We start from the raw sequence: 23,923 nt of genomic DNA, 5'->3' as shown, positions 1-23,923 counted from the left end.
ATATAGTGGGGATTCAAAGAGAATACGAGGCTAAGATGGAAAGTGCTTATACAGATGGCAGTAGAAGAAATGGAAACAGAAAACATTTGTGAAAGTCTAGTGTCCGTTCTTTGTATAGTTCTTTATGCCAATTAAGACACTTGAAATATTTTTCAAGTTTTCAAATACTGAATCTCTATTTTCATGGAAAGTGTGACATACTTACAAGAGGGTTAATGATGTTGTATATCTTTCAGAATTTTCTATGGCATACCTTTACTTTATATGGAATACTTACACAACTGCCCTATTTCCACTTAGCTGTGATAATTGCCTGCCACATACATAGATGACATAAATTCCCAGCTAATTCAGACTTCTCTTTTTTATGCACTTAAGAGTTAGTCCAACCCTTCCTGAAACCTGTTTACCAGACCTCCGAACAAATAGACTGATTTGAAGATCGGTTCTTGTCTTATCTCCTGTCTGCCATCTGTTTTAGGTATTAATAAGTCACAAACTGCCTCAGCGGTCTGAAAGAGACTGAGAAAGAGCAGAGGGCCTGAACTGTCAGAAAACAGAATCATGTCCTTAGGCAAATCCGAGGGCGGTTGGGTAGGTTGTATAATCAAGTGATAACAGGAATGATGATTAAAATCAACAACCACTTCACAAATCTTAAAACTAAAATGCATGCTCGATTTAGGAGAAACCTCAAAGACATAGCATGTAAACCTTGGTTACCGTTGTGGAACAGTTGGTGGAAGTTTGTGGAAGGAGCCGTGCACACAGACCAGTTCAATTAGGCCGATTTAGGCCAAGCATCTAGCTTGCTGCTCCTGTAGGGTAGATGGGAGTAAGCCCCGTTCTCCACCCTGTGAGTTCTTGGTCTTGGAGGGAAGATACCACACAGCTATCTACGCTCATGACAAAACAGCTTTGCCTGGAGCACTTGGTGTGCACGGGCCAAGCTTCATGCCTGCCTACGGCTTTATTTACTGACATTATCTTGAATTCTCTCATCAGATATTCCAGTTCACAGATGGAGAAGCAATATTTTTTCCCCTGCATTTTATCGTGTTAACAACACAATATGTTAAGTGCTTTGCCAAGGACTTAGACTGAGGACTGGTAGGCAAAAGTCCAATCTTGGCTCTGCTATACACCTATGGGGTCTGGAGGAAATTTCTTAATTTTTTTGAGCCACAGTTTTCTCATCTGTAAAACAGAGATAGTAATATCTACCTCAGCTCTCAGCTTCCATGTCAATATTCTCAGAAAAGCCTTATTCCACCATCCTAAGGAATCTTGTTCCCATCTCCCCGGTCACTGGATCCCATTACCGTTTTAGTTTTGGGATAGCCTTTATCACCATCTGAAATGATGTCATATGCCATTGGTTTCCATGACTACTGGCAGCCTCCCCACTTGAATGTAAATTTCGTGAGGGCAAGGGCTGAACCCCAAATCTGGTTCCTGGCACATAGTAGGCATTCAGTAAGTATTACATGAATGGGCAGTGAACTAGGCAACAGTTAATAGAGATAGAAAGGAGAAGGTGACTGTACTTAATGGTTAATGTCCTTGTGAACAATTCCATTATGTTCCTTTAGAAAGAAAACAAATCATTGCATGCTTTGAGCACTGCTATTAAGGTAGGTAGAAGGGTTTGAGTTTTTGCTTTTGTTTTTTGTTTTTTTACCATAAGGAAGGTCTGAAAATAAATTGCATTTCGTCACCCGTTGCATGGCAGTCCGTCCCTGACCTGAGCTGGGCTCCAACGAAAGTTGCAGGGAGACAAATACAACACACAGACACAGAACAGAATCTTTTGTACATGTGACTGTGGGAGATGCTGAGAGAAATGTGTACCCAGAGCTTACCTGAGTAGGTTTTGGCCTTCAGTCTCTCCCACAAGCATAAACCTCAGAGCGCATGACATGTCTTACTTTGTCTACAGAAGGCACCTCCAGCCTCCACTGACTTGTTGTTTCTCTTTGCCATTGTTTCAGGATTCTGAGAAGCGAACCCCGCTTCACGTGGCTGCGTTTCTGGGAGATGCAGAGATCATCGAACTCCTGATTCTGTCAGGTAAATACCAGCTGTACTTAAAAGTCAGTTGCAGATAAAAATTTAAATGACCAAATCACTAGGTCGACTATTACAATGAACCCAAACAGATTTCTTTATTGTGCTCATGGAAGTGAATTTGATCAGCGATTTTATCAGTAGACAGCAATGCAAGAGGGTGTTCTTCATGAAAAATGACGTCTTTAGTAAAACATTTATATTGCCTTGAAAGTCTGGTTTCTGACTAATCAGGCCCAGTATTATAGATGAATTCAGTAGATTTGAATATCTTTTCATTTTTTTATTGTTAAAAAAATAAACAAAACTGATTCCTTAAAGCCTACATGAACAAATACCAAATGTATGTATGTATTTACGTACATTTAAATTATGTGGCAAAACAATACTATGTTTTGTCTATGGATACATGACTATGACTATGTAATAAAACATGGAAGGAAGGGAAACATCAATTTCCAGGTAGTGGTTACGTCTGAGGGGGCTGGTTGTATGAGAGAAATTTTCAGGGAAGGGTAAAAAAGAGACTATAACTCTGTAAAATATTTTATTTAAAAAAGATTGGAAGCAAATATGGCAAACGTGGTTTTGTGCTATTATTCTCTTCATTTTTTAAATGTATTTTAAATATCTCATCGGATTTAGAAATGTCAATGCTTTCATTTTTGGAAAGCTGTGTGCTTGGTACATCTCACCAAACTGGTTTCCAAAACTAATATATGCTTTCTCCCTTGAGTATTTGCTAGACAAATCCCCAGAACGAATCTGAGCGCATGCACGTGTCTTGGTGTGGATTGCAGACCGGCTGGCTATTCCTTTCCTCCTTTTTGTTTAGGGAGATTAAAATCTGGAGGAAATACTTCTGCCCACAGACTATGCCAAAGGCCTATACTAAGGTTTTGCCTTTGTTTGCAGTAGTTAAGGGAAACTGTAGAATTCCAAAGTAAACTATGCAAGGTAGGAGCTATGCATGTATTTACACAGATAGGGACACTGTAGAAAAAAATTCGAGAATTGTGCTGTGATACACCGGGATGACTCACATTGCCCTTATTTTGTTGTGTTCATGTTCTGGAGGTGGATTTTCCCAGGAAACGAGTATTCTGTGCCATACAACGCCTGTGCCCCGTGCTCCTGACAATTGCACGGAGCCGAAGTTAGATTTTGTGTTGCATTCCTATGCTTTCAGGAACAGGCCTTCCTCCTGACAGTTTTAAAGATGTTCCGGGGCTGTGTTCCAAACATGTATTGTTTGGTGCTGGCCCAGACCATGGCTAAGAGCCAGTACACACCTGGCCGGTGGCCCTGGCAGTGGAAATTTGGTCCATGGAAGATTGTAGGCACAATCGGTGGGGATGTAAAATAAAGAATATTGTGGGATGACACCAAAGTGGTCCCAGCCATCCAAACGTATTAAGAGACATCTCAGAGTCTCAGAGGAATGCTTAGCTCATGAATGTGCAAATTCAAAACTTTGTCTTTGACGCCCAGCTTTGGTTTTGTTTGTTTATTTTTCCACTTCTGAAGGAAGATTTCATCCTGCGGCATGAAGTTAACCATCTGTTTTCCTCAGGCATCTGTGGGCTGGTGACTTTTGAGTAATGTGGTTTCCCATCACCTTCATGTGAGATGGAGTCACCAGCCTCTCTTACCTGGAGTTCGTCCCGTAGAGCCTGGAGAAATTGTTCCATAGATCTGGATCGGCACAGCTGTTTGGTCTCGGAATTACTGAGCCGTTAGCCTCACTGCTATAATTTTGGATGGCACATGCTATGGAATTTGTCCTCCTCCCCATATCAAATTAGGAAGGCTTAGGGCATGGGACAGCATTGGGGGAAGTGCTTTAGAAATTTTACTCAATTGTGGAAGCGTAGACAAACTCTTGGAATTCACATGGCTTTAATTTCCCTGAAAGGTCCTTTATTCAATTTGTATATTAAATTCCTAAAGAAATATTATCACAAGAGCATGATGATTTCATTTCTGAGCTTACATCTGGCAGCTGACCCTTCAGGGAATCCAACCAAACTGTTTTCCAATTTAATAATGAATGGGGTGCTAATGATTCCCATGTTGGACAAATAATTTGGCCTTGCCAGAATAGCCCATTACAGCTGTGTACTCCATTGTTGTATTAACTTACAGAGCGTGGTGTAACCCAAGCCCACTAAATTCCTACTGACTATCTCCTAGTAGCCAGGTGGGTGGAACCCTGAATGCCTCGGAGTAGAAAGGGAGGAATTCAGGCTTTGAAACTTTCCTCTTTTTCTAACTGCCAGTTCAAATTCTGGCTTGATTTCCCCGCCCCTGCCTCTGGCTTCTGTTTGGGAACTAGCCGAGCCAGGATTAAGGCGAAGAGAAGGTTAAGAGCTTGCTAAATCATTTGCTGGAGATGTATGAATGAGATCAGGTGAACCAATCGTGGCTGAGTTAAGAGACTAGGGTTGAGCTCCAGGAAGCAGAGCACATGGAACAATGAGCTCAGCGACAGCACCCTATATATAGAGAAACTTGGGGTGCACAGGGGTTCAAGTGCTGGGCTGAAGGAAGGAAACTGGAAGTACCCATCTTCTTTTTTTTTTTTTTAATTTTTTGCTTCTTCTTCTTTTTTTTTTTTAATGTTATTTTTATTATGTTAGTCACCATACGGTACATCCCTGGTTTCTGATGTAAGGCTCGATGATTCATTAGTTGTGTATAACACCCAGTGCACCATGCAATACGTGCCCTCCTTACTACCCATCACCGGTCTATCCCATTCCCCCACCCCCCTCCCCTCTGAGGCCCTCAGTTTGTTTCTCAGAGTCCATAGTCTCTCATGCTTCATTCCCCCTTCTGATTACCCCCCTTTCTTTATCCCTTTCTTCCCCTACTGATCTTCCGAGTTCTTATGTTCCATAGATGAGAGAAATCATATGATAATTGTCTTTCTCTGCTTGACTTATTTCACTTAGCATTATCTCCTCCAGTGCCGTCCATGTTGCAGCAAATGTTGAGAAATCATTCTTTCTGATAGCTGAGTAATATTCCATTGTATATATGGACCACAACTTCTTAATCCAGTCATCTGTTGAAGGGCATTTCAGCTCCTTCCACGATTTAGCTATTGTGGACATTGCTGCTATGAACATTGGGGTGCATATGGCCCTTCTCTTCACTACGTCTGTATCTTTGGGGTAAATACCCAGTAGTGCAATGGCTGGATCATAGGGTAGCTCAATTTTTAACTTTTTAAGGGACCTCCACACTGTTTTCCAGAGTGGCTGTACCAACTTGCATTCCCACCAACAATGTAGGAGGGATCCCCTTTCTCCACATCCTCTCCAGCAATTATTGTTTCTTGCCTTGTCTATTTTTGCCATTCTAACTGGCGTAAGGTGGTATCTTAGTGTGGTTTTGATTTGAATTTCCCTGATGGCTAATGATTTTGAACATTTTTTCATGTGTCTGTTAGCCATTTGTATGTCATCATTGGAAAAGTGTCTGTTCATATCTTCTGCCCATTTTATGATTTATTTATTTGTTTCTCGTGTATTGAGTTTGAGAAGTTCTTTGTAGATCTTGGATACCAGTCTTTTATCTGTAGCATCATTTGCAAATATATTCTCCCATTCCATGGGCTGCCTCTTAGTTTTTCTGACTGTTTCCTTGGCTGTGCAGAAGCTTTTTATCTTGATGAAGTCCCACAAGTTCATTTTTTCTTTTGTTTCTCTTGCCTTTGGAGATGTGTCATGAAAAAAGTTGCTTTGGCCGATGTCGTAGAGGTTGCTGCCTATGTTCTCCTCTAGGATTTTGATGGATTCCTGTCTCACATTGAGGTCTTTCATCCATTTGCAGTTTATCTTTGTGTATGGTGTGAGAGAGTGGTCAAGTTTCATTCTTCTGCATGTAGCTGTCCAATTTTCCCAGCACCATTTATTGAAGAGACTGGAAGTACCCACCTTCTAACGTGCGAGTGTTTGTGAGGTGTAACTACTAATTGAAAATGGTATTTGTTAGAACATAGGCCACAAAACAAGTGGTATCCCTATAAAATTATTTCCCGTGATTTGTCAAAAGGTGATTATCATTCTCAGGGCAAATTGTCAACAGAGCTGGTGGCAAGTCATTCTTTTGATTCTTTTATGCATAACAAATATTCATCCTTTGAGGTTGGATTTGATTTTTTGTTTTGTTTTGTTTTGTTTGTTTGTTTGGTCTGGTGGAAGGGGGGATTAAACCAAGTAATGCTGGTTTTGGCGCCCTCAGTGTGGTGTGATTGTATAGTAATAAGACATTTTCTGGTGGGTGTGTAAACTAGTTCTAAAGGCAAGTCCAAAGGGAGTTTGAAAAATGTTTTAAGCAATTGCCACATATGCTGAATTATCATACACTCTTCCAAGGTCGTTGCTTTGAAGGATAGTGCTCCTGGGCTGTAATAACACTTGGTCTATTTGTTTAAAAGCAAAATCAATAGCAAGCTGACCTCACTGTATCATAATCACATTTCATATGATCCTTCTTTCATATTTGTTTATTTCTACAATTAAAAGTCAAACTTTGGATAAACCAGCCTTAAGACTCAGTCATTCTCTCTGGCCTGTAAGGTTTTTCAGTCACTTAGTCTACCTTTTTCCTTTGTTTTACTTCTTCCTAGATGACAAAGCTAAGAGAACAGAAATATTGCCTCTGGGAAAGAGACTTAGTTTCCTTTACTCTTGATCTCTATGAAAAAAAAAATCAAGTGGTAATAGGGATACGATGAAAGGATACTTCATTTATAATTAGCGTATATGCCTGACAACTTTGAGTTGGATCTTAGTTTCTGAAGAATCAGTTATAGCCTAGCACTTTTTTTTTTTTTAATGTTTAAGCTTTAAAATGTCCTTGGGTAAAAAGCGTTTGCCTTTAAATCATTAGACATGCAGACTCTGTGTCCTTCAGCGCACAATGGCGCCTGACAGGCAGGTAAATAACATGAAGCTTCCTTTAGAAAAATCAGTTATAAATATTCAACTCAAAACCATCCGACGTCCCCCTCTGACATGTAAACAAGACTCTTGGACGTGTTCGACGGAAGAGGATGAGGAAAGCCGGTGGCAGGGGATGACACTGGTGAAATAGTCCTTGGTCCCCGTTCACATAACTCTGCTTTTGTCATAATAATTTTGTTGTTCAGGGAGAGGAGATTTTCCTGGCAGCTGCCTGTTTACCCTTCTGGAGCAGGATGCGTGGAGGGATGGAGACTGAAGGAAGCCACTTCCTAGATTCCTAATTATTTTTCAATTCCTCGAGTGACTCTGAAGCTGCACGGGAACAACGCTGGGGCGGCTGGTTTGTGACACGCCGGGCGTGTGTTGCTTTATGACACCTAGCAAGCTCGGCATCGTTTCTCTCCTTGAAAGAATTTTAATATTAAAAGCCACGTTTGGATCTACATAAAACTGGAAGTTTTCAGAATATATGAATAATAATAGTAATAAGAATACAATGTAAATGTATAAATTATAAGAAAAACAATAGAATAGAATATATTTTATGTAATATAATATATATTGTAACAATATAATGGAAAAATAGAGGAAATGGGCCAAGAATATGAACAAGCAGTTCTCAGAGAATGAATTGTAAATGGCCAGTAAACACACATTTTAGTAGATGCCCAATCTCACTTTTAAACAGGAAAACTGAAAAATGTGATGCGATTTTCTCCCCATCAGATTTGCAATATTTTAAGTAACTGGTAATACCAAGGATTGATGAGGATGTGAGAAACTAAGCAGTCTCATGCAGTAGCTCTCTTTGGAAGGTTGGGGCTAAGGATTAAAACCGAAAGTATGCATGACCCATGACACAGGAAGTCCATTTCTAATGATCTGTCCTTGACAAATACTTGCATGTTTGCATGAGGAATCATTTTATGGGTGTTCATGGCAACATTGTTTGAATAAAGAAATATTGGAAACAAATGAAATACTCATCAATGGAGAGAATGTCTAAAAAATATAGTGCGTTTCTGTGTGGCCATATATGTGATAATTAAAAAGAAGGGACTCAGACTGTAAATGTCAACAGAGACAGATATGAAAAAAACATTGTTGGGCGGAACGATTCAGAGTGTCAATTCAGAAACAATTCAGGAATTCAGAATGCTATTGTGACAGGAGACAAGATTCAGAAGGTTGTTATGACATGTAAAAGCATACTTACAAAACACTGTAGGTTTTTAAAAAATTATTGTGTAATGTTTTAAATACACAAAAAGAATATTGTACTGACCACTCAGCTTAATTCTCTCAGTTTTCCCTGGTACACAGATTGGCATGTGAAGGGATAAAAGAAACTGGAAGCTTATGTACCAGGCTCAGAGCAGTGGTGGTTTTTGTTTTTGTTTTTGTTTTTGTTTTTTTAGGAAGTGGGAAAAGTCCAGCCTTGAGGATGATACTCGAGATGAATTTACCCACATCTGTAAATTCATTTTTAAAAAAAGAATGCATTTGGGCATCATTCGTATGATCGAAATATGAAATAAAATAGGACTTGCTTTTCATTGTGATAGGCAGATTTTCATAGCTGCTGTTCCAACTGGCTCAGTGGAAGAGACATTGAGGAATCTCTCTTTTAACCAGAAAGCATCCTTCAATGAGCAACTATTAATTTAGGTCTGCCCTGGCCTTAGACCTAACTTGGCGCATTGTGCTCATGGCAGATGCCCCTGGTTTCTATCCCTGTGTCCCTTACTCTCATCTGCTAATAGTGAGCAAGCAATGATATAGTGCTTACCATGTGCCAGAAAGTGATCTCGGGGCTTTTGTGGTTCATCCTTCTTGACTGTTTGTGTTTCTACAAAAGTGGGCTCATTCCATATGTAATATTTCAGTACTTGCTTTTTTTTCACCTAACAGTAGTTTATGGACATCTCTCCACATTGCTAAGAATTCTTACAAAGCCACCTCATGTGGCTATATAGTAATTTATTTAACCAACTCCTCTTTGTCTAACCCCAAAGTTTCTAGTATTTTACTTTTATGACTAACCTTTTATAATACATTCGTGAGGATTAGTCTTAACATTAACCCATTGTTATTTCCTTTAGAAACATGTTACAGAGCATTGTAGTGCACTCATACACAAAGACAGAAAGAGGTTGTGTGTAAGGGGGAGAGAGGGAGGGAGGGCGAGAAAGAGAGAGGGAGGAGGGAGGGAGAAGGTAGAGGGAGACTAAAGGTAAGATTCCAACACACAGTCGCAAAAGCAGGTGGAGACAGGTCTGGGCAGGTACCACACACATGCGCTGTGCCCCTCCTTGGTATCCTGGTGGTCTGCCTGGTGAGGAGCTACTGGGTTGAGATGCTTAGATTCAAAATGTGGTGACAAAATGGCATTTGGAAAGACAGCAAAAGATTCCATCAGATTCTAGAGCTCTCTCACCTTTGTGTGGTCATGGACTTCCGTGGTCCCACCTCTCCTGGGTGAGCTGACCTTGCCTCTGTTCTACAGCTGGGGGTCTTCCTGTGGGGTCAGCTATACTGACTGTGGAAGGAAGAGAGCACGAGAAAGAAGTAACAAGGAGACCAGCAAGGAACACTTTGTTATTTGAAAATTTCTTTTCAGGTTGGACTGTTCAACCAAGGTTATCTACCAGTCCAACAGCAGTTGTGGCTCCTAATCACTCACTCACCTGGGGTGAGCCTTAGGGACATCCTGGAAGAGACTCTTTATACATAGAAATGTCATTTTATTTTTACCAAGGAGAAGGGCCACTAACTGAGAAAAAAATGGTGTAAGAAAAAGCATCTTACTCCTCCCCATTTTTATGAAGAAATACAAAACTTCAAAGGCACTAGCTTTCTTAAAAATATGTAATAGTAAATATTTCAAACATACAGAAAATATGGAGAATAAATAATACTCGGGTACACCAAGCTTTAAGAAATCTTAACATTTTTTCCATGTTTGTATCATATCTTTTTTTTTTTAGATTTTATTTATTTATTTGAGAGAGTCAGAGAGAGAAAGAGAGCATGAGCAGGGGGAGGGGTGGAGGGAGAGGGAGAAGCAGACTCCCCACTGAGAGGAGAGCCTGGCACGGGGTTCAATCCTGGTACTCCGGGATCATGACCTCAGTTGAAGGCAGACGCTTAACTGACTGAGCCACCCAGGCGCCCCTCATATCTTTTTTCTAAATAAAATATTGAAGACACACTTCCAGCCCATTTGACATACTTACTTCATTCTTTCTGCCACCCCCCCCCGAAGCAACAACTGTCCACAATTGCTGTCTGTTTTCTTTAGCCACATGTATTATTTTTATTTCATGCCTCTGCATCCACAAACAATGTGTAGAATTGTTTTTGTAAATTTAAAAGCTTTATATAACTGGCATTATGCCCGAGGTATTACTTTGCAACTTCTTTCATTCATTCATGTTGTGGTTTTGAAGTGCCTCTGCGTATGCATACACAGAACTTCAGTCCCTTCATTTCTGTGACAGTGTGGCATTCCACTGTACAAATACACCACAATGTATTTGTCCGTTTTCCTCTTGACCAGCATTTAAGATTCCAGTTTCTTGCTGTTACAAACATGCTGCAGTGAACATTCTCACACACATGTGAGAGTTTGTCCTGGCTATACAATTGGGGGGTGGCTGGGTAATAGGACACACACGTTGTCAAGCACCAAATTGCTTCCCAAAGGTGCTTGTACCAATTCACGCTCCCACCGGCGGTGTGGAAGTCTGCATATTACTCCATACCCTTGCTACTTCTTGGCATTGTCCTACTTTATAATTTTCACCAATTCGATGGGTGTGACATGGTATGTTAATGTTGCTTGCATTTGCCTCTCCCTGATGAATTTTGAGAAGTATATTTTCATAGGTGTCTTGCTATTTGGGGTTCTTCTTGCATTAGCTTTTGAAGTTTATGCACATGCAATGCAAAATTTACTCGGTCAAAGACTATGAATAATAAAGCATGTATTTCTGTTTCATATTGTTATAACCAGTGTTTGGAGCTAAAGGGAGAAAGGTGGGAAGAAAGGAAATGAATTCAAGGAGGAATATATACACATGTATATTTGAAAATAGATATATGAAAATGGAGAAAGAGAGAGGAATGAATGTAAGGAATGGAGAGAAAGAGGGGACAGTGGGAGGGAAGCTTAATCAGTGTTTAGTTGAATGGCTAGTGATGAAGTGAGGCACCGTGCCTAAGGGCCTGGGCTTTGAAGTCAGACTGCCTGGGTTCAAATCTGCCCCTTCCTAGCTGCGTACCTGGAGCATATTAATTCTCATGGCCTTAGTTCCTGCATCTACAAAATTGGCATCATAACGGCATCTCCCTATTCAATGGACCACACGTACGTTGGTGTACAGAGTAAGAGCTCAGATTATGTTGGTGATTTTTTTTAAATGATTTTTTATTATATTCTGTTAGTCACCATACAGTATATCCCCGGTTTCCGATGTAAGGCTCGATGATTCATTAGTTATGTATAACACCCAGTGCACCATGCAATACGTGCTCTCCTTACTACCCATCACCGGTCTATCCCATTCCCCCACCCCCCTCCCCTCTGAGGCCCTCAGTTTGTTTCTCAGAGTCCATAGTCTCTCATGTTTCATTCCCCCTTCTGATTACCCCCCCTTTCTTTATCCCTTTCTTCCCCTACCAATCATCCTAGTTCTTATGTTCCATAGATGAGAGAAATCATATGATAGTTGTCTTTCTCTGCTTGACTTATTTCACTTAGCATTATCTCCTCCAGTGCCGTCCATGTTGCAGCAAATGTTGAGAACTCATTCTTTCTGATAGCTGAGTAATATTCCATTGTATATATGGACCACAACTTCTTAATCCAGTCATCTGTTGAAGGGCATCTCGGCTCCTTCCACGATTTAGCTATTGTGGACATTGCTGCTATGAACATTGGGGTGCATATGGCCCTTCTCTTCACTACGTCTGTATCTTTGGGGTAAACACCCAGTAGTGCAATGGCTGGATCATAGGGTAGCTCAATTTTTAACTTTTTAAGGGACCTCCACACTGTTTTCCAGATTGGCTGTACCAACTTGCATTCCCACCAACAATGTAGGAGGGATCCCCTTTCTCCACATCCTCTCCAACAATTGTTGTTTCTTGCCTTGTCCATTTTTGCCATTCTAACTGGCGTAAGGTGGTATCTCAGTGTGGTTTTGATTTGAATTTCCTTGATGGCTAATGATTTTGAACATTTTTTCATGTGTCTGTTAGCCATTTGTATGTCATCATTGGAAAAGTGTCTGTTCATATCTTCTGCCCATTTTTTTATTTGTTTATTTGTTTCTCGTGTATTGAGTTTGAGAAGTTCTTTGTAGATCTTGGATACCAGTCCTTTATCTGTAGTGCCATTTGCAAATATCTTCTCCCATTCTGTGGGCTTATGTTGGTGATTTTTAACAAGGTTCTTAGCAATTGCGCAGCTGTAATAATAGAATTGTAGCTCTTTAGAACTAAAGGGAGCTCCTAAGCAAGTGAGTCTCCAAGTCTGGGCTCTACCGCTTAGCATTTCTATCGGCGCTGTCCAACACAGTAGTCACAAACCAGCTGTGGCTACTGAGCACGTGATGTGTGGCCAGTTTCAGTGCAGATGTGCTGTAAGTATAAAATACACATTGGACTTTGAAGCTTTTGCATGAAAAAAAAAACAGAATATAAATTACCTTAATAATTTTGAAACTCAATTATATGTTTTGGATATATTGCGTTAAATAAAATAGATTACTAAAATTAATTTTACTTGTTTTTTTATCCCCTTTTTACTGTGGCTACTAGAAAACTTAAAATTGCGTCGTTGGCTCACATCACGTTTCCATGGGACAGCGCTGACTTTGAGGCTCTGAGTCTGAGCTGATGTGGTACCCGTAGCAGGTATCGCATCTGACACACGCAGCGTTCCTTCCTCCAAACGTGCTGAAGGAAGGGGCGACTGGAGTGGGGAAAGGGACATCACGCAGACGACTAGGTGACAACTCAGACCCAGAGTGTGCTGTGGCCAGGTGTTCTCCCTCTCAGATGACTGGTTCGACTTTGGGACATGAAGTTCCTTCAACATGGACAAGGCACGCAGAAGGGCCAGCTTGAGGCAGGCTTCCCCCGGGGAGGACACTTGCATCCAGCCCTTTAGGATGTGCGCTCCCGAGCAGCTAACCCAGGGCTTCCTGCTGCAGGGGAGGGAGATACCTACTGCCTTTGATTCTTAGCGTGCCCAAGCTGATTTTATTTGATCCTATTGAGGTAAGGGGCTTGAGACTCCTCGGGTAACCTGCCCGGATGGAGTTAGTAGAAGTGGGATTCGAAGCTTGATGAACTAAGCAACAATTTATCAGTGGCTTTCAACATTGACAGCATATTAAAATAACCTTGGCTCTTGGGGAGCTTTTAAAAACTATGCCTGGCCGCATCTCAACCCAATGAAATCAGAATGGGGGAAGGGAAGGAGAGACATTCTCTGTTTTAGGGATTATTATGTTCTTGTTTTCTAGAATTAATATTGTTGATGGTATTTGCTCTTCTTCAGTTAAAGAGAAAAAATAGTGTAAGTTCTATGATTTGTTATTTCTTTTTTAGCTGGTGGCTTAAACTAAATTTCTAGCTCACTTTTTTTTTTTTTTGAGAGAGAGAGAGAGTGGGGGGAGGCACAGAGGGAGAGGGAGAGAAAGAATATTACGCAGACTCCATGCCCAGCACGGAGCCCAGTGCAGGGCTGGATCTCATGACCCTGAATTCACGACCTGAGCGGAAACCAAGACTCAGACGCTTAGCCGACTGAGCCACCCAGGCGCCTCTAGCTCACTTTGACCCACACAAATTGCCCGTCGCCTTTTTCTTTTTTCCTTTTTAAAACTAGGTTTCTATTTTTCAGCTCTCAGCTGTCCTTGGCCTCACAGAGAAGAGTCAATCCCTGCTTCCACTTGACTCATTTTCTTGGCCCTTGTTCCAGAGGCATCCACTCTGCGCTTCCCCTCCTCTGCCTTACTTTCTCATTCTTTGATTCGTCCCTCCACTCCTCTTCCTCAGGAGCTTGCTTCCATGTTGTCTTGAGGCTAACATAGGCTTCTCTTATTGCATCCACAAAGATAACACATGTATTTATCTTATCTTTCTCTTTTATTTCACAATATTTGCCATCTCAGCACATGACTGATCAAAACCCTGAACCTGGGGGCACCTGTGTGGCTCAGTCAGTTAAGCATCTGCCTTCAGCTCAGGTCATGATTTCAGGGTCCTGGGATAGAGCCGCTTCAGGGTCCGTGTTCAGTGGGGAGCCCCTCCCCCCGGTCATGCTCTCACACTCTCTCTCTCAAATAAATAAAATCTTTTTAAAAAAAAACCCTGAACCCCAAAAAGGGAAGCTGATATTGGGTGTTTCTGCGATTCAGTTGTAGATTTGATGGGCTTGCATTCATTGAGAATTGAGAGGCTATCGTGGAAGGAGGTCGTACTCTACTCTCTGGGAATCTGTCCCCATGGAGCTTCTGTTCCCTGATTGGTGACGTGGCTGCCAGATAGTTGAGCATGAGGGCATCCCTGAGTGTGAGCTCATTCTGGCTCTTGTGTGAACCTGTCTGCCCGCCCCGTAGTGGAAGGAGCTGTGAGCAACTTGTAGAGGCTTCATGTTATCTCTGTCCAAAAGCTTCATGGAAGCCAGCTGCTTCCTACCAAGATATCTGGCTAGTCCCAAAGAGATAGTCGAGATTCTTGGATGGAACAGATTTCTGCTAATCCCCTCAGCCCAGATCAAGTCTCATCAAACTCAGCTTTACAAGAGTTGTTTGAAATCCAGCTGACCTCTAGTATACCTTTGTTGGAAGGCTGCTCATCTTTGACAGTTTGCCAAGAAGGGTACTGTGTGCCCTGTGAGATAGGTATACCTACTGACTAAAAATAATATATATGACTATATATTTTATATATAAAATTTTATATTTATATATAATTATATATCTTATAGGCATGTATGTATATATGTATTTACATTCGTACATACCTGCAAAATTCTTCATTCTTCAGATCTGCATTTCCCTGCTCCTGGAGAATCTCAGCCTTCTTACAACTGTGTCTCCTACCCAACGAGACACTGCACTTCTCAACTAATCTTTACCCAATTCTTGTGCCATTTTCAGCTCCTGATTTCACTTTTTCTACTGTACTGGGTCTCTCATCCTGTCTGGTGGCTAGAAAGTGCATGACTGATACAAAGAAAAAACAGAACAAAATATGGTGGTTGTACCAGGCCAATGAGAGCACAAGATATCACATTTGACTTAACATGAGCAGAATCTCCCCTGACTGCATTATGCCTCTAACTTGTGCTTTTGCTTCCAGGAGCTCGTGTAAATGCCAAGGACAACATGTGGCTGACCCCACTGCACCGGGCTGTTGCCTCCAGAAGTGAAGTGAGTGATTATCTTATGTAATCTAGTACTCCAGGCCCTAGAGAGAGAAAAATGCTTTCTGCTGAACTAGGGATTCTTGCTTGTGAACAAAGCCTTTTATTTCTAATGCAAGAGGGTTACCGAAATTGAACAGTTGGGTTTTTGGAGCACCTCCTGCATGCCAGGCATGGTGCTGGCGTTGGGGGTGACTGGAGTCATCCAAGGTGGACAGTGTGATCCTTGACTTCGGTGAGTTTTCAGTCCAGAGGGGGTGGCAAACACGTAAGCAGATAAGTACAATATCATAACTTGGTTGGAAGAGGGAGCAAACAACTGCTTGAACACAGAAGTCTTCCAAGAAGGGATGTCACCTGAGCTGGTCATTAGAGGATGCGTAGGCACTTACCAGGCCGGGGGAAGGAGGGAGGGTGGAGACAGGAGAATAAACGTGCTAGAGGACAAGGGACATGGAAATGAATGAATGGCAGGTTCAGTTGGATGTCAATGGAACAAGGAAGGTGTAGTGGAGGTAAGTCTGATAGCCGAGGCTGGGTCCCGTGGCAGAGGGCTGGGGGTCGTCTGAGCAGTGGGGTGTGGTCACAGAGAGAAGTATGAACCTCACAGCATTTGGGACCTTGTGAGGGTGAGGTGGAAGAGAGGCCACTGGGTGAATGGTGGGGCCGTGAACTGAGAAGGCAGAGGTGGAGGAGCAGGGGAAGGAAGCTAATCAGTTCCGTATGAGCATGCTGAATTTGTCAGTCATGTCACCAGAATGTACGCTCAAAAGGGCAGGGATCTGTGTTTTGTTCCCGGATGTATCCCAAGCCTGGTCCGTTGTAGGTGCTCCAGAAAGAATTTACTTTGCATTCTGGAAATGCAGGTGAAGATGGTAATAGATGATCATTATTCATACAGGTGTAGCACTTCGGAACTGATAGGGTGGTCATTGAAACTACGGAAATGGGTCAGCTGGTTCAGGGAAAGTACAAGTGATAAGAAGAGAAAACCAGTGTGGGTGAAGGGTGGCGGGGAGTGCTGGTGACTGTGAGCTTTGAAACCTGGGCAGAGGGGATGCTCACCATTCAGGGAGACAAGAGGCTCTTACCTAGAAGGCACTTGTCATTGGATGACTAGGCTTTGTCGCTGATTTTACCAAATGAGTCTCCTCTGCTACCAGAGACGGTGCTATTCTCCAGGTATATCTAGGAGCAAGTGGTGTTGCTGAGGGTGCCTCCGAATGCCGCAGGTGTCGATGGCTGTCATCAGTGTCAGCTTTTCCTCTTCGGCAACTATCTGGAAATTTCACAGTACACTTGGTAGATGACAGTTATCTCAGTGCTCATAATCTTCCGTGCTGTGCTGTGTGATTTGAGGAGTTTTTTAAGGTGTGGTTGTGTTCTCTTTCCTAGCAGCCTTCATGGAGTGAGGGAGGCAAATGATCCTAAGTTGCCCGGCTCCTACCCTGGGGAATCCAGAATCTTCTTATGGTCCCATATTTCATTTCTGTTTTACCTGGGAAAGCAGGTACAGTGGGTTGCTTGAGTTTGTATGACTAGCTTCATGAGACCAGCTCCTTTACAGAGGAGTGTTTCCTGGTCTTTTAAGACCATATGATCTTCAGTAAATTTCTTTTTAAGTATCTTTTGAAAAATATTGGTTTGTTTCCTCTTTTAACAAGAACCAGGTCTTTTAAGTTAAAAAAAAAAATTCACTAAGCACTCCTATATGCCAGGCATTGTGTTTGGGAGGCATGTAGTCTGGTGGGACAGAAAGACATAAGGCCAGATGATTTCACAACTATGTGATCTTTCCCAAGTGATCGCCCCCTTTGTTAGCTCAGCTACTTGCTTCAGTCCTCCAACACCCATTTGCAGCAAGCATCAGCTTGCCTTCTTTACGGGTCTTCAGTGTGTTTGAGTTCAGTCAACCCAACGATTGATCAATCTTTGTGCCTGAAGAAGGCATAGTTGCTTCTCTAAGGAACCAGCTCCCTCTGCAGGTTTGCTGGGGGAAAAAAAATCCCTTGCAGGTGTCTCTTGCCAGGAAGGAGTTAAATGCAAAAAGAGCCTGCGTTGTAAATATTCAGGGTCATATATAAACTTGCGAAAGAGGATGTCTTCATATTAATATCTGTCGTAACAACTTGAAGAGTTTCTTATGAAAATTGGAGTCTTTGTAACAATTGTTGGAACTGACTGTGAACATCTTCACTCCAGCACTTCACTGTGCTGAGAAGTCCTAAATTCAGATTTCTTGCTTCCTTTGAATTTGATGCTATTGCCATTACCTTGTGCCTCCCCTAAATAATAGCCGACACAAGAGAAGCAGGCTTGATGGGGGAAACAGCAGAGAAGGTTTGGACTGGTATTTTGAAACATGGCTGCCAAAGGGATCTGTGCGCTCAGCGTGAGAGCTGGCACGTCTGTCCATTGCTTAGATTGGCAAACACCGGTATTACTTATATGAACATGAATTAAAAACCATTTCTTCATCAAAAGGCTTATAAACTCTGTACTGTCCTCAAAGCCTTTTGCTTCCAAACTGTAGGTAATGGATGGTTACGGGTTCACTCGGGGAACCAGAACCACCATGAGAGATATAGGATAAGGTGTTTATTTCAGTAGTTAGACCTTCCACAATTGTGTGAGCTGCTGGAGAAGTTTGTGTCCGGCTGTCACCCTGGGTTGCGTGTGGCCATGAAGTCACTGTTGGCAGGTGGGTCTACCGTGGGGCAGGGGGGAGGCTGGATGTGAAACGGGAGAGAACAAGGACACAGTGGAAGCCCTGCCTGTCTCTCACTGCCTCAACATGTGGACTTGGGCGACTTGCAGAAGGAGCTGTGGGCTTCACCTTAGAGCTCGCAGGCACCTCGCCCGAGGATGGGAGGAACTGAGGGAGATGCCGCGGGTTCTGAAGAGGCACCCGCTCTGCCCTGTGCCAGCTCGTGGCTCCAGCTGGTCGGCGACGTGCCCAGCACACCAATCAGCCTGGGCTTTCACCTGCACCTTTCACTGCCCATGAAGATTTCTCTTGTGACAAACAGGGCTGGGGAGGGGGTCCTGAGAAATGTAGTTCGAATGTAGGCTAAGTTGGCACAGTATAAATCTGCCCCTGAAATTGTTATTCTATTCTAATTACAAAGACCTTCTAGATAGTAAGTTCCTTGAAATGAGTGCCGTACCTATTACTTGTCATTGTATTTCTAGCATCTTTCCTGCTCCGTAAACAATTGTTTTTTCTAAGTGTGCTTTTTTTTTAATTTTTAAAAAAGATTTTATTTATTTGACAGAGAGAGAAAATGAGAGAGAGAGCACAAGCAGGAGGAGCTGCAGAGGGAGAGGGGGAAGCAGACTCCCCACTGAGCAGGGACCCAGATGCGGGACTCGATCCCAGGACCCTGGGATCCTGACCTGAGCCAAAGGCAGCCGCTTAACCAACTAAGCCACCCAGGTGCCCCTAAACAATTGTTTTTTGGGCGATTCACTAAAGATTGGGTTTCTCACGTAAGCTATGCCGACAGGATTCTTGTCTAACTGCTAACGTAGAACTAGTCTGCACCACAGAGACGGCGGGTGGGAATCATCTTGCATGCATGCAAGGTACACCGATTTGAAGCTTGTTTCTGGGACTGTGGCACTGGAAGCCATTCAAACCCCGGGAACCTGCAAAATCAGGATTGAGTTTCAAAACCGTATGCAACACAGGTATCCGTATGTCAGAGAAATCAGTATAAGTCAAGACTTCTGAGCTTTCTTTCCATCTAGGCAAATTTTATGTTCTGATTTCTATGCCTGGAAAAATAATGTTCGTTGCTAAATTTATTTCCTGAGCCTGCAATAGCAATAGGAGTATCAGATCATCCTATTGATTAAACATCCACCCATGCCTGACAGAAAAACTCCTACACAGACAGGAAAGTAGATCAAGACAGGGTCATACCCTCTGAAAATCGTCCAACATGCATTGGGTTCTGGAGATAAACCTTCAAGACTTTTCTTGGTACTGACAGGCTGGTCCGTGTGTATTTTCTTCTGATCCGGTCCCATGTCCTCCTCCTACCTGCGTCCTTCCCCACGTCTGGGGTTCCTAGGGAGGAGATGGCCAAACCAGTGATTGGAGCCAAGCAGCCTTGTCCCCCAGGGGCTTCACTCATGGCCCCCTCTCTCTGACTACTCCCACTGCTGAGAAGACATGAAGATAGTCTCTTGCCAGAATATTAGGCAAACATATTTTGCAATTCTCGGTAACATAGATGAGCAAGATTTGGGGCCTCCATCGAGAGCTTTCTGAAGCATTGTGAATTATTTCATATTGTTTCTCCTGTTTAGCTTATTCTTGCTGCTTTTTTTTTCTTTTCTTGGAAAAGAGCAGCCCTAGGGGACAGGAATTAAATCCATATGAACCTGGCCAGTTTAATACATGTTTATCGAAGCCCACTCAGTGGAAGGCACTGTTATGTGTGCTAGAGGAGCCTTGAAAGGGTGCAAAGTGTGTCTTCTAGGACAGGGTATTTAGGGCAGACAACCAGGCACACAGCCTACCGTGGCCTGCGTCCAAATGCAGCCAGCCTTTCACACATGCTTTTTCTTTTAGAATGAACAGAAAGTAGCACCAAAGGAGAATTGCTGAACTTTTCACTTTCCTGTTCTGGAGGCTGCCTTTTGGCTAGCAGAGTTAAAAATGATTGCGTCCTGTCTTTAGGCTATAGAATTGAGGATGTTGTGTCCAAATATATACTGTCACAATGAACATTTATTGAGGACTTAGTGTGCAGTATGCTGAGCACTGTTCCATTTTAACCTCTGAGCCAGTCTTTGAGACCGATAGTGCCCTTAATACTAAATTAGGAAACGTAATCTCAGAGAAGTTAGGGAATGAGCCTAACACGCCCCAGCCAGTAAGTGGAGGAGCGTGTAACTCCAGAACTTGCTTTCTCTCTTTTTTTTTAAATTATGTTATGTTAGTTACCATACAGTACATCCTTAGTTTTTGATGCAATGTTCCATGATTCATTGTTTGCGTATAACACCCAGTGCTCCATGCAATACGTGCCCTCCTTACTACCCATCACCGGCCTATCCCAGTCCCCCACCCCCCTCCCCTCTGAAGCCCTCCGTTTGTTTCCCAGAGTCCATAGTCTCTCTTAACCACCATGCTCGTCTGCTTCCCTCAGATCCCATGAGCACCCTGACAGATATTGTGCCAACCAATAAAATGGATCTACTTTTGTGTCTGTGCAGACAGAAGTCCTGACCCGTATAAAAATGGTTCCCAGAGCTGAACATGATAAGCATTTTATCTTATAGTTCAAATTTTAAAACTCATGTTTCCCCCTTTCTCTGAACACATTGTCATTGTGAGCTAAATGCTAGTAGACAGGAGGATTGGAGAAATTATATGGGAGACTAGAATGTTATTGCTTTCCCTAAATTATCTTTAAGATTATAAAAAGATGATTGCATATAGAACATAGTACCTGGAATGGGAAGAAAGTAAGCATTTTATGACCTATTAGTTAGAATGTAGATGAGTGATATTCAGATTTACTGTGGGTTCCAGTCATCTGGGACGCTTGTCACAAGTGCTTGTTCTAGAACCTCTCATCTCCAGAGATTTTCATGACGCCTAGGGTTGTGCCCAGAAATCTGCATTTTAAAAAGAAGAATCTGACGCATGTGGTCTATATACCACACTCTGAGAGCTGAGAGGGAATACTTTAGTATTTGGCCTTCCCAGTGTTGAAAGCCAGCACTTAAAAAAAAAAAAAAGATTGATTGATTTTTACGTTTAAATTCAATTAATTAACATAATGTATTATTTGTTTCAGGGGTACAGGTCTGTGATTCATCAGTCTTACATAATACCCAGTGCTCGTTACAACACATACCCTCCCCAGTATCCCTCACCCAGTTACCCCATCCCTCCACCCCCCTCTCCTCCAGTAACCCTCAGTTTGTTTCCTATGATTACGAGTCTTATGGTTTGTCTCCCTCTCTGGTTTCATCTTATTTCATTTTTTCCTCCAAAAGCCAGCACTTCTTGAATAGTTTCCTTTGAGTTCTTTCATATCCCAAAGTCTCCAGTGAGTCCCCTTCGTACGACTAGTTCTTAGAATAATTGTACTCTAATAATAATCCTAATAATAAAGGGAGAGTTTAATTTAATAATGACTACTTTTGGAGGAATTTTCGATTAATTGGATGAATTAGTTGGGTACTGATTTATGCAGTTCTTACAGAATATGAAATTGCTCTAATCAATAGAGGATAAAAACCCCAAATGATTTCAGTAATAGAGTAAATGCCTTCAGGACTTCAGTGCAACCTCAGGGACATCAGCCCATGGTAAATGTCTTGTTAATACTTGCATATTCTTACTTAAGAGAGTTAGCTAATGATTATACCAACATATTTATTTTATCCAAATGTATTGAGTATACAGTATGTGCAAGGCACCTGCCAGGCTTTGGGGAGACTACAGAAAGTTGTGTAAGACTCAGACTCCGGTCTAAAGCAACTTACAGTTTATACAATTTGACATGGTTTATGCCTGCAAGGACTCTGCATAGTCACAAACAATTACTTTTCCATGAGTAATTTATGACCACTTGAATGCAATGCACATTTGAGAGGGGAAAAAACAAATATTAACGGCAACAGTTTTTAAGACACATGCACCCTGTTTCTTCTCTTTTCCATGTGCCACAGTGTATGTTTCTACTTATTACAGGGTTGGAGTGGCCTTTTGTGAAAAGAGAGAGTCATAAAAAGTAGAAATAAAGTGACTGCATATGCCATGTCCATTTCCCTTCTGTGTGACATCCCATGACAGTTCGTCCTCCTGTTATTTCTGTGACTGATACAGCACCGACTCTTGGAGAGTGTAATCCAAGAAGGTGTGCAGCCCTGAAACTGACTGCTGCCCATTCGGGAGCAACGCTGGAATCCTCACACGTGTTTACTCATTAAGAAAGAAACAAAGGCTTTGAGGGAGCATTTCTTACTGTGTGCCTTGTGTACCGATCTCAGCCTGTGAGCTTTTGTCTTAAGACTGTTGTGAAAAGAGTAAGCGTTCAGAAACTTTTAGAGCACTTTGATAGAGTCATTTCATACCTGCTAAATTTAATTAATAATAGACGAATCGAGTTCATGATTTCTCTTTGTCTTTTTTCATTTTATTATTCTACTAATTACTTTTTATTGTTTTTTTTAAAGATTTATTTATTTATCTATTTGAGAGAGAGAGAGAGAGAACACAAGTGAGAGGTACACGGGGAGAGGGAGAGAGAGAATCTCAAGCAGATTCCACCTTGAGCCTGGAGCCGGAGGCAGGGCTTGATCTCAAGACCCTGAGATCACGGCCTGAGCCGAAACCAAGAGATGGACGCTTAACTGACTGAGCCACCCAGGGGCCCCACTTTTTATTATATTTTACAAAAGTATTGACTCATGATAGACTTGAAATAATAATTTTTTAAAAACTTGTCCTTCATCACAGGTAGCTTGGGAATCATTATTCAAGTATCTTTTCTTTTTTTTTTTTTTAAGATTTTATTTACTTATTTGACAGAGAGAGAGGGAGACAGCCAGCGAGAGAGGGAACACAGCAGAGGGAGTGGGAGAGGAAGAAACAGGCTCCTAGTGGAGGAGCCTGATGTGGGGCTCGATCCCAGAACCCCGGGATCACGCCCTGAGCTGAAGGCAGACGCTTAAGGACTGCGCCACCCAGGCGCACCTCAAGTATCTTTTCTTGATTCAGAAAGTGTTTAGCTTCCCTTCCCTCATGTTAGTTTTCTCTTTATCTTGTAAATTTCAGTCAGAGCAGGCCCCTAGGCTTTAAATTTTTAGCCATTGTGTGATAGTGGAATAGAGCGACTTCTTCTGATTACAAAAACCATTAATTTCCTAAATAGCCATAAAATTACTTTCTCTTGAAACCAAGTCAAAGTGCTTCCAAGATTCAAATTTTTGAAAGAGAAATGCAATTTTAGAAAAGGAAATTATCTTTTTAAAGCAAAGCTTTGTTTTTCCTGAAGTATTATATTAAATTTCTATTAATGTATTAAGCAGGTTTGGCAGGGTAAAACTTCAGAGTTAAAAAATTTAAATAAGGAGAGTTAACATTTAAAAATATTGATGTCAGTGTCCTTGGCCGATACTGTCCATTGAGTAAGCGGTGGCCTAGTAGAAAACACACGAGACCGCCTCTTAATGAGCCCCGCTGACCGATCACTGCCCTTGACTCCATCACCTTGCCTATAACGTGAAGCTGCCTGTCAAATGAAGGGGTCAGACCAGATGACCCCTGAGGCCTTCTTTACTTCTAATATCCCATATGTCTGTGAAGTTAATTCCATAATCATTTTAGATTACTCGTATTTTCATTAAAAAAGTTAATTTTTGGAAATTAAGATACCCTTCTTTGTATACTATTTCTTGATATAGTCCTTGTCAAGTA

General features: G+C 42.0%; 1 protein-coding gene across 2 annotated transcripts in view; it reads left to right on the top strand.

Moving 5' to 3' along the window:
- The window catches only part of ANKRD44 (ankyrin repeat domain 44), a 309,567-nt gene that overhangs the window by 149,323 nt on the left and 136,321 nt on the right, over nt 1–23,923 (top strand). For both annotated transcript variants that reach the window (XM_045806381.2, XM_045806382.2), the window contains exons 3-4: nt 1,992–2,070; nt 15,417–15,487. In XM_045806381.2, coding sequence (XP_045662337.1) covers nt 1,992–2,070; nt 15,417–15,487 — 150 coding nt within the window. The remainder of the gene's footprint in view (nt 1–1,991; nt 2,071–15,416; nt 15,488–23,923) is intronic.

The sequence above is a fragment of the Ursus americanus genome, chromosome 1 (genome assembly GCF_024610735.1).
Source record: "Ursus americanus isolate L20-20 chromosome 1, mUrsAme1.1.p, whole genome shotgun sequence".
NCBI lineage: Eukaryota > Metazoa > Chordata > Mammalia > Carnivora > Ursidae > Ursus > Ursus americanus.
The sequence above is the reverse complement of the archived record's forward strand: the minus strand, read 5'-3'. Positions and strand labels throughout refer to the sequence as shown.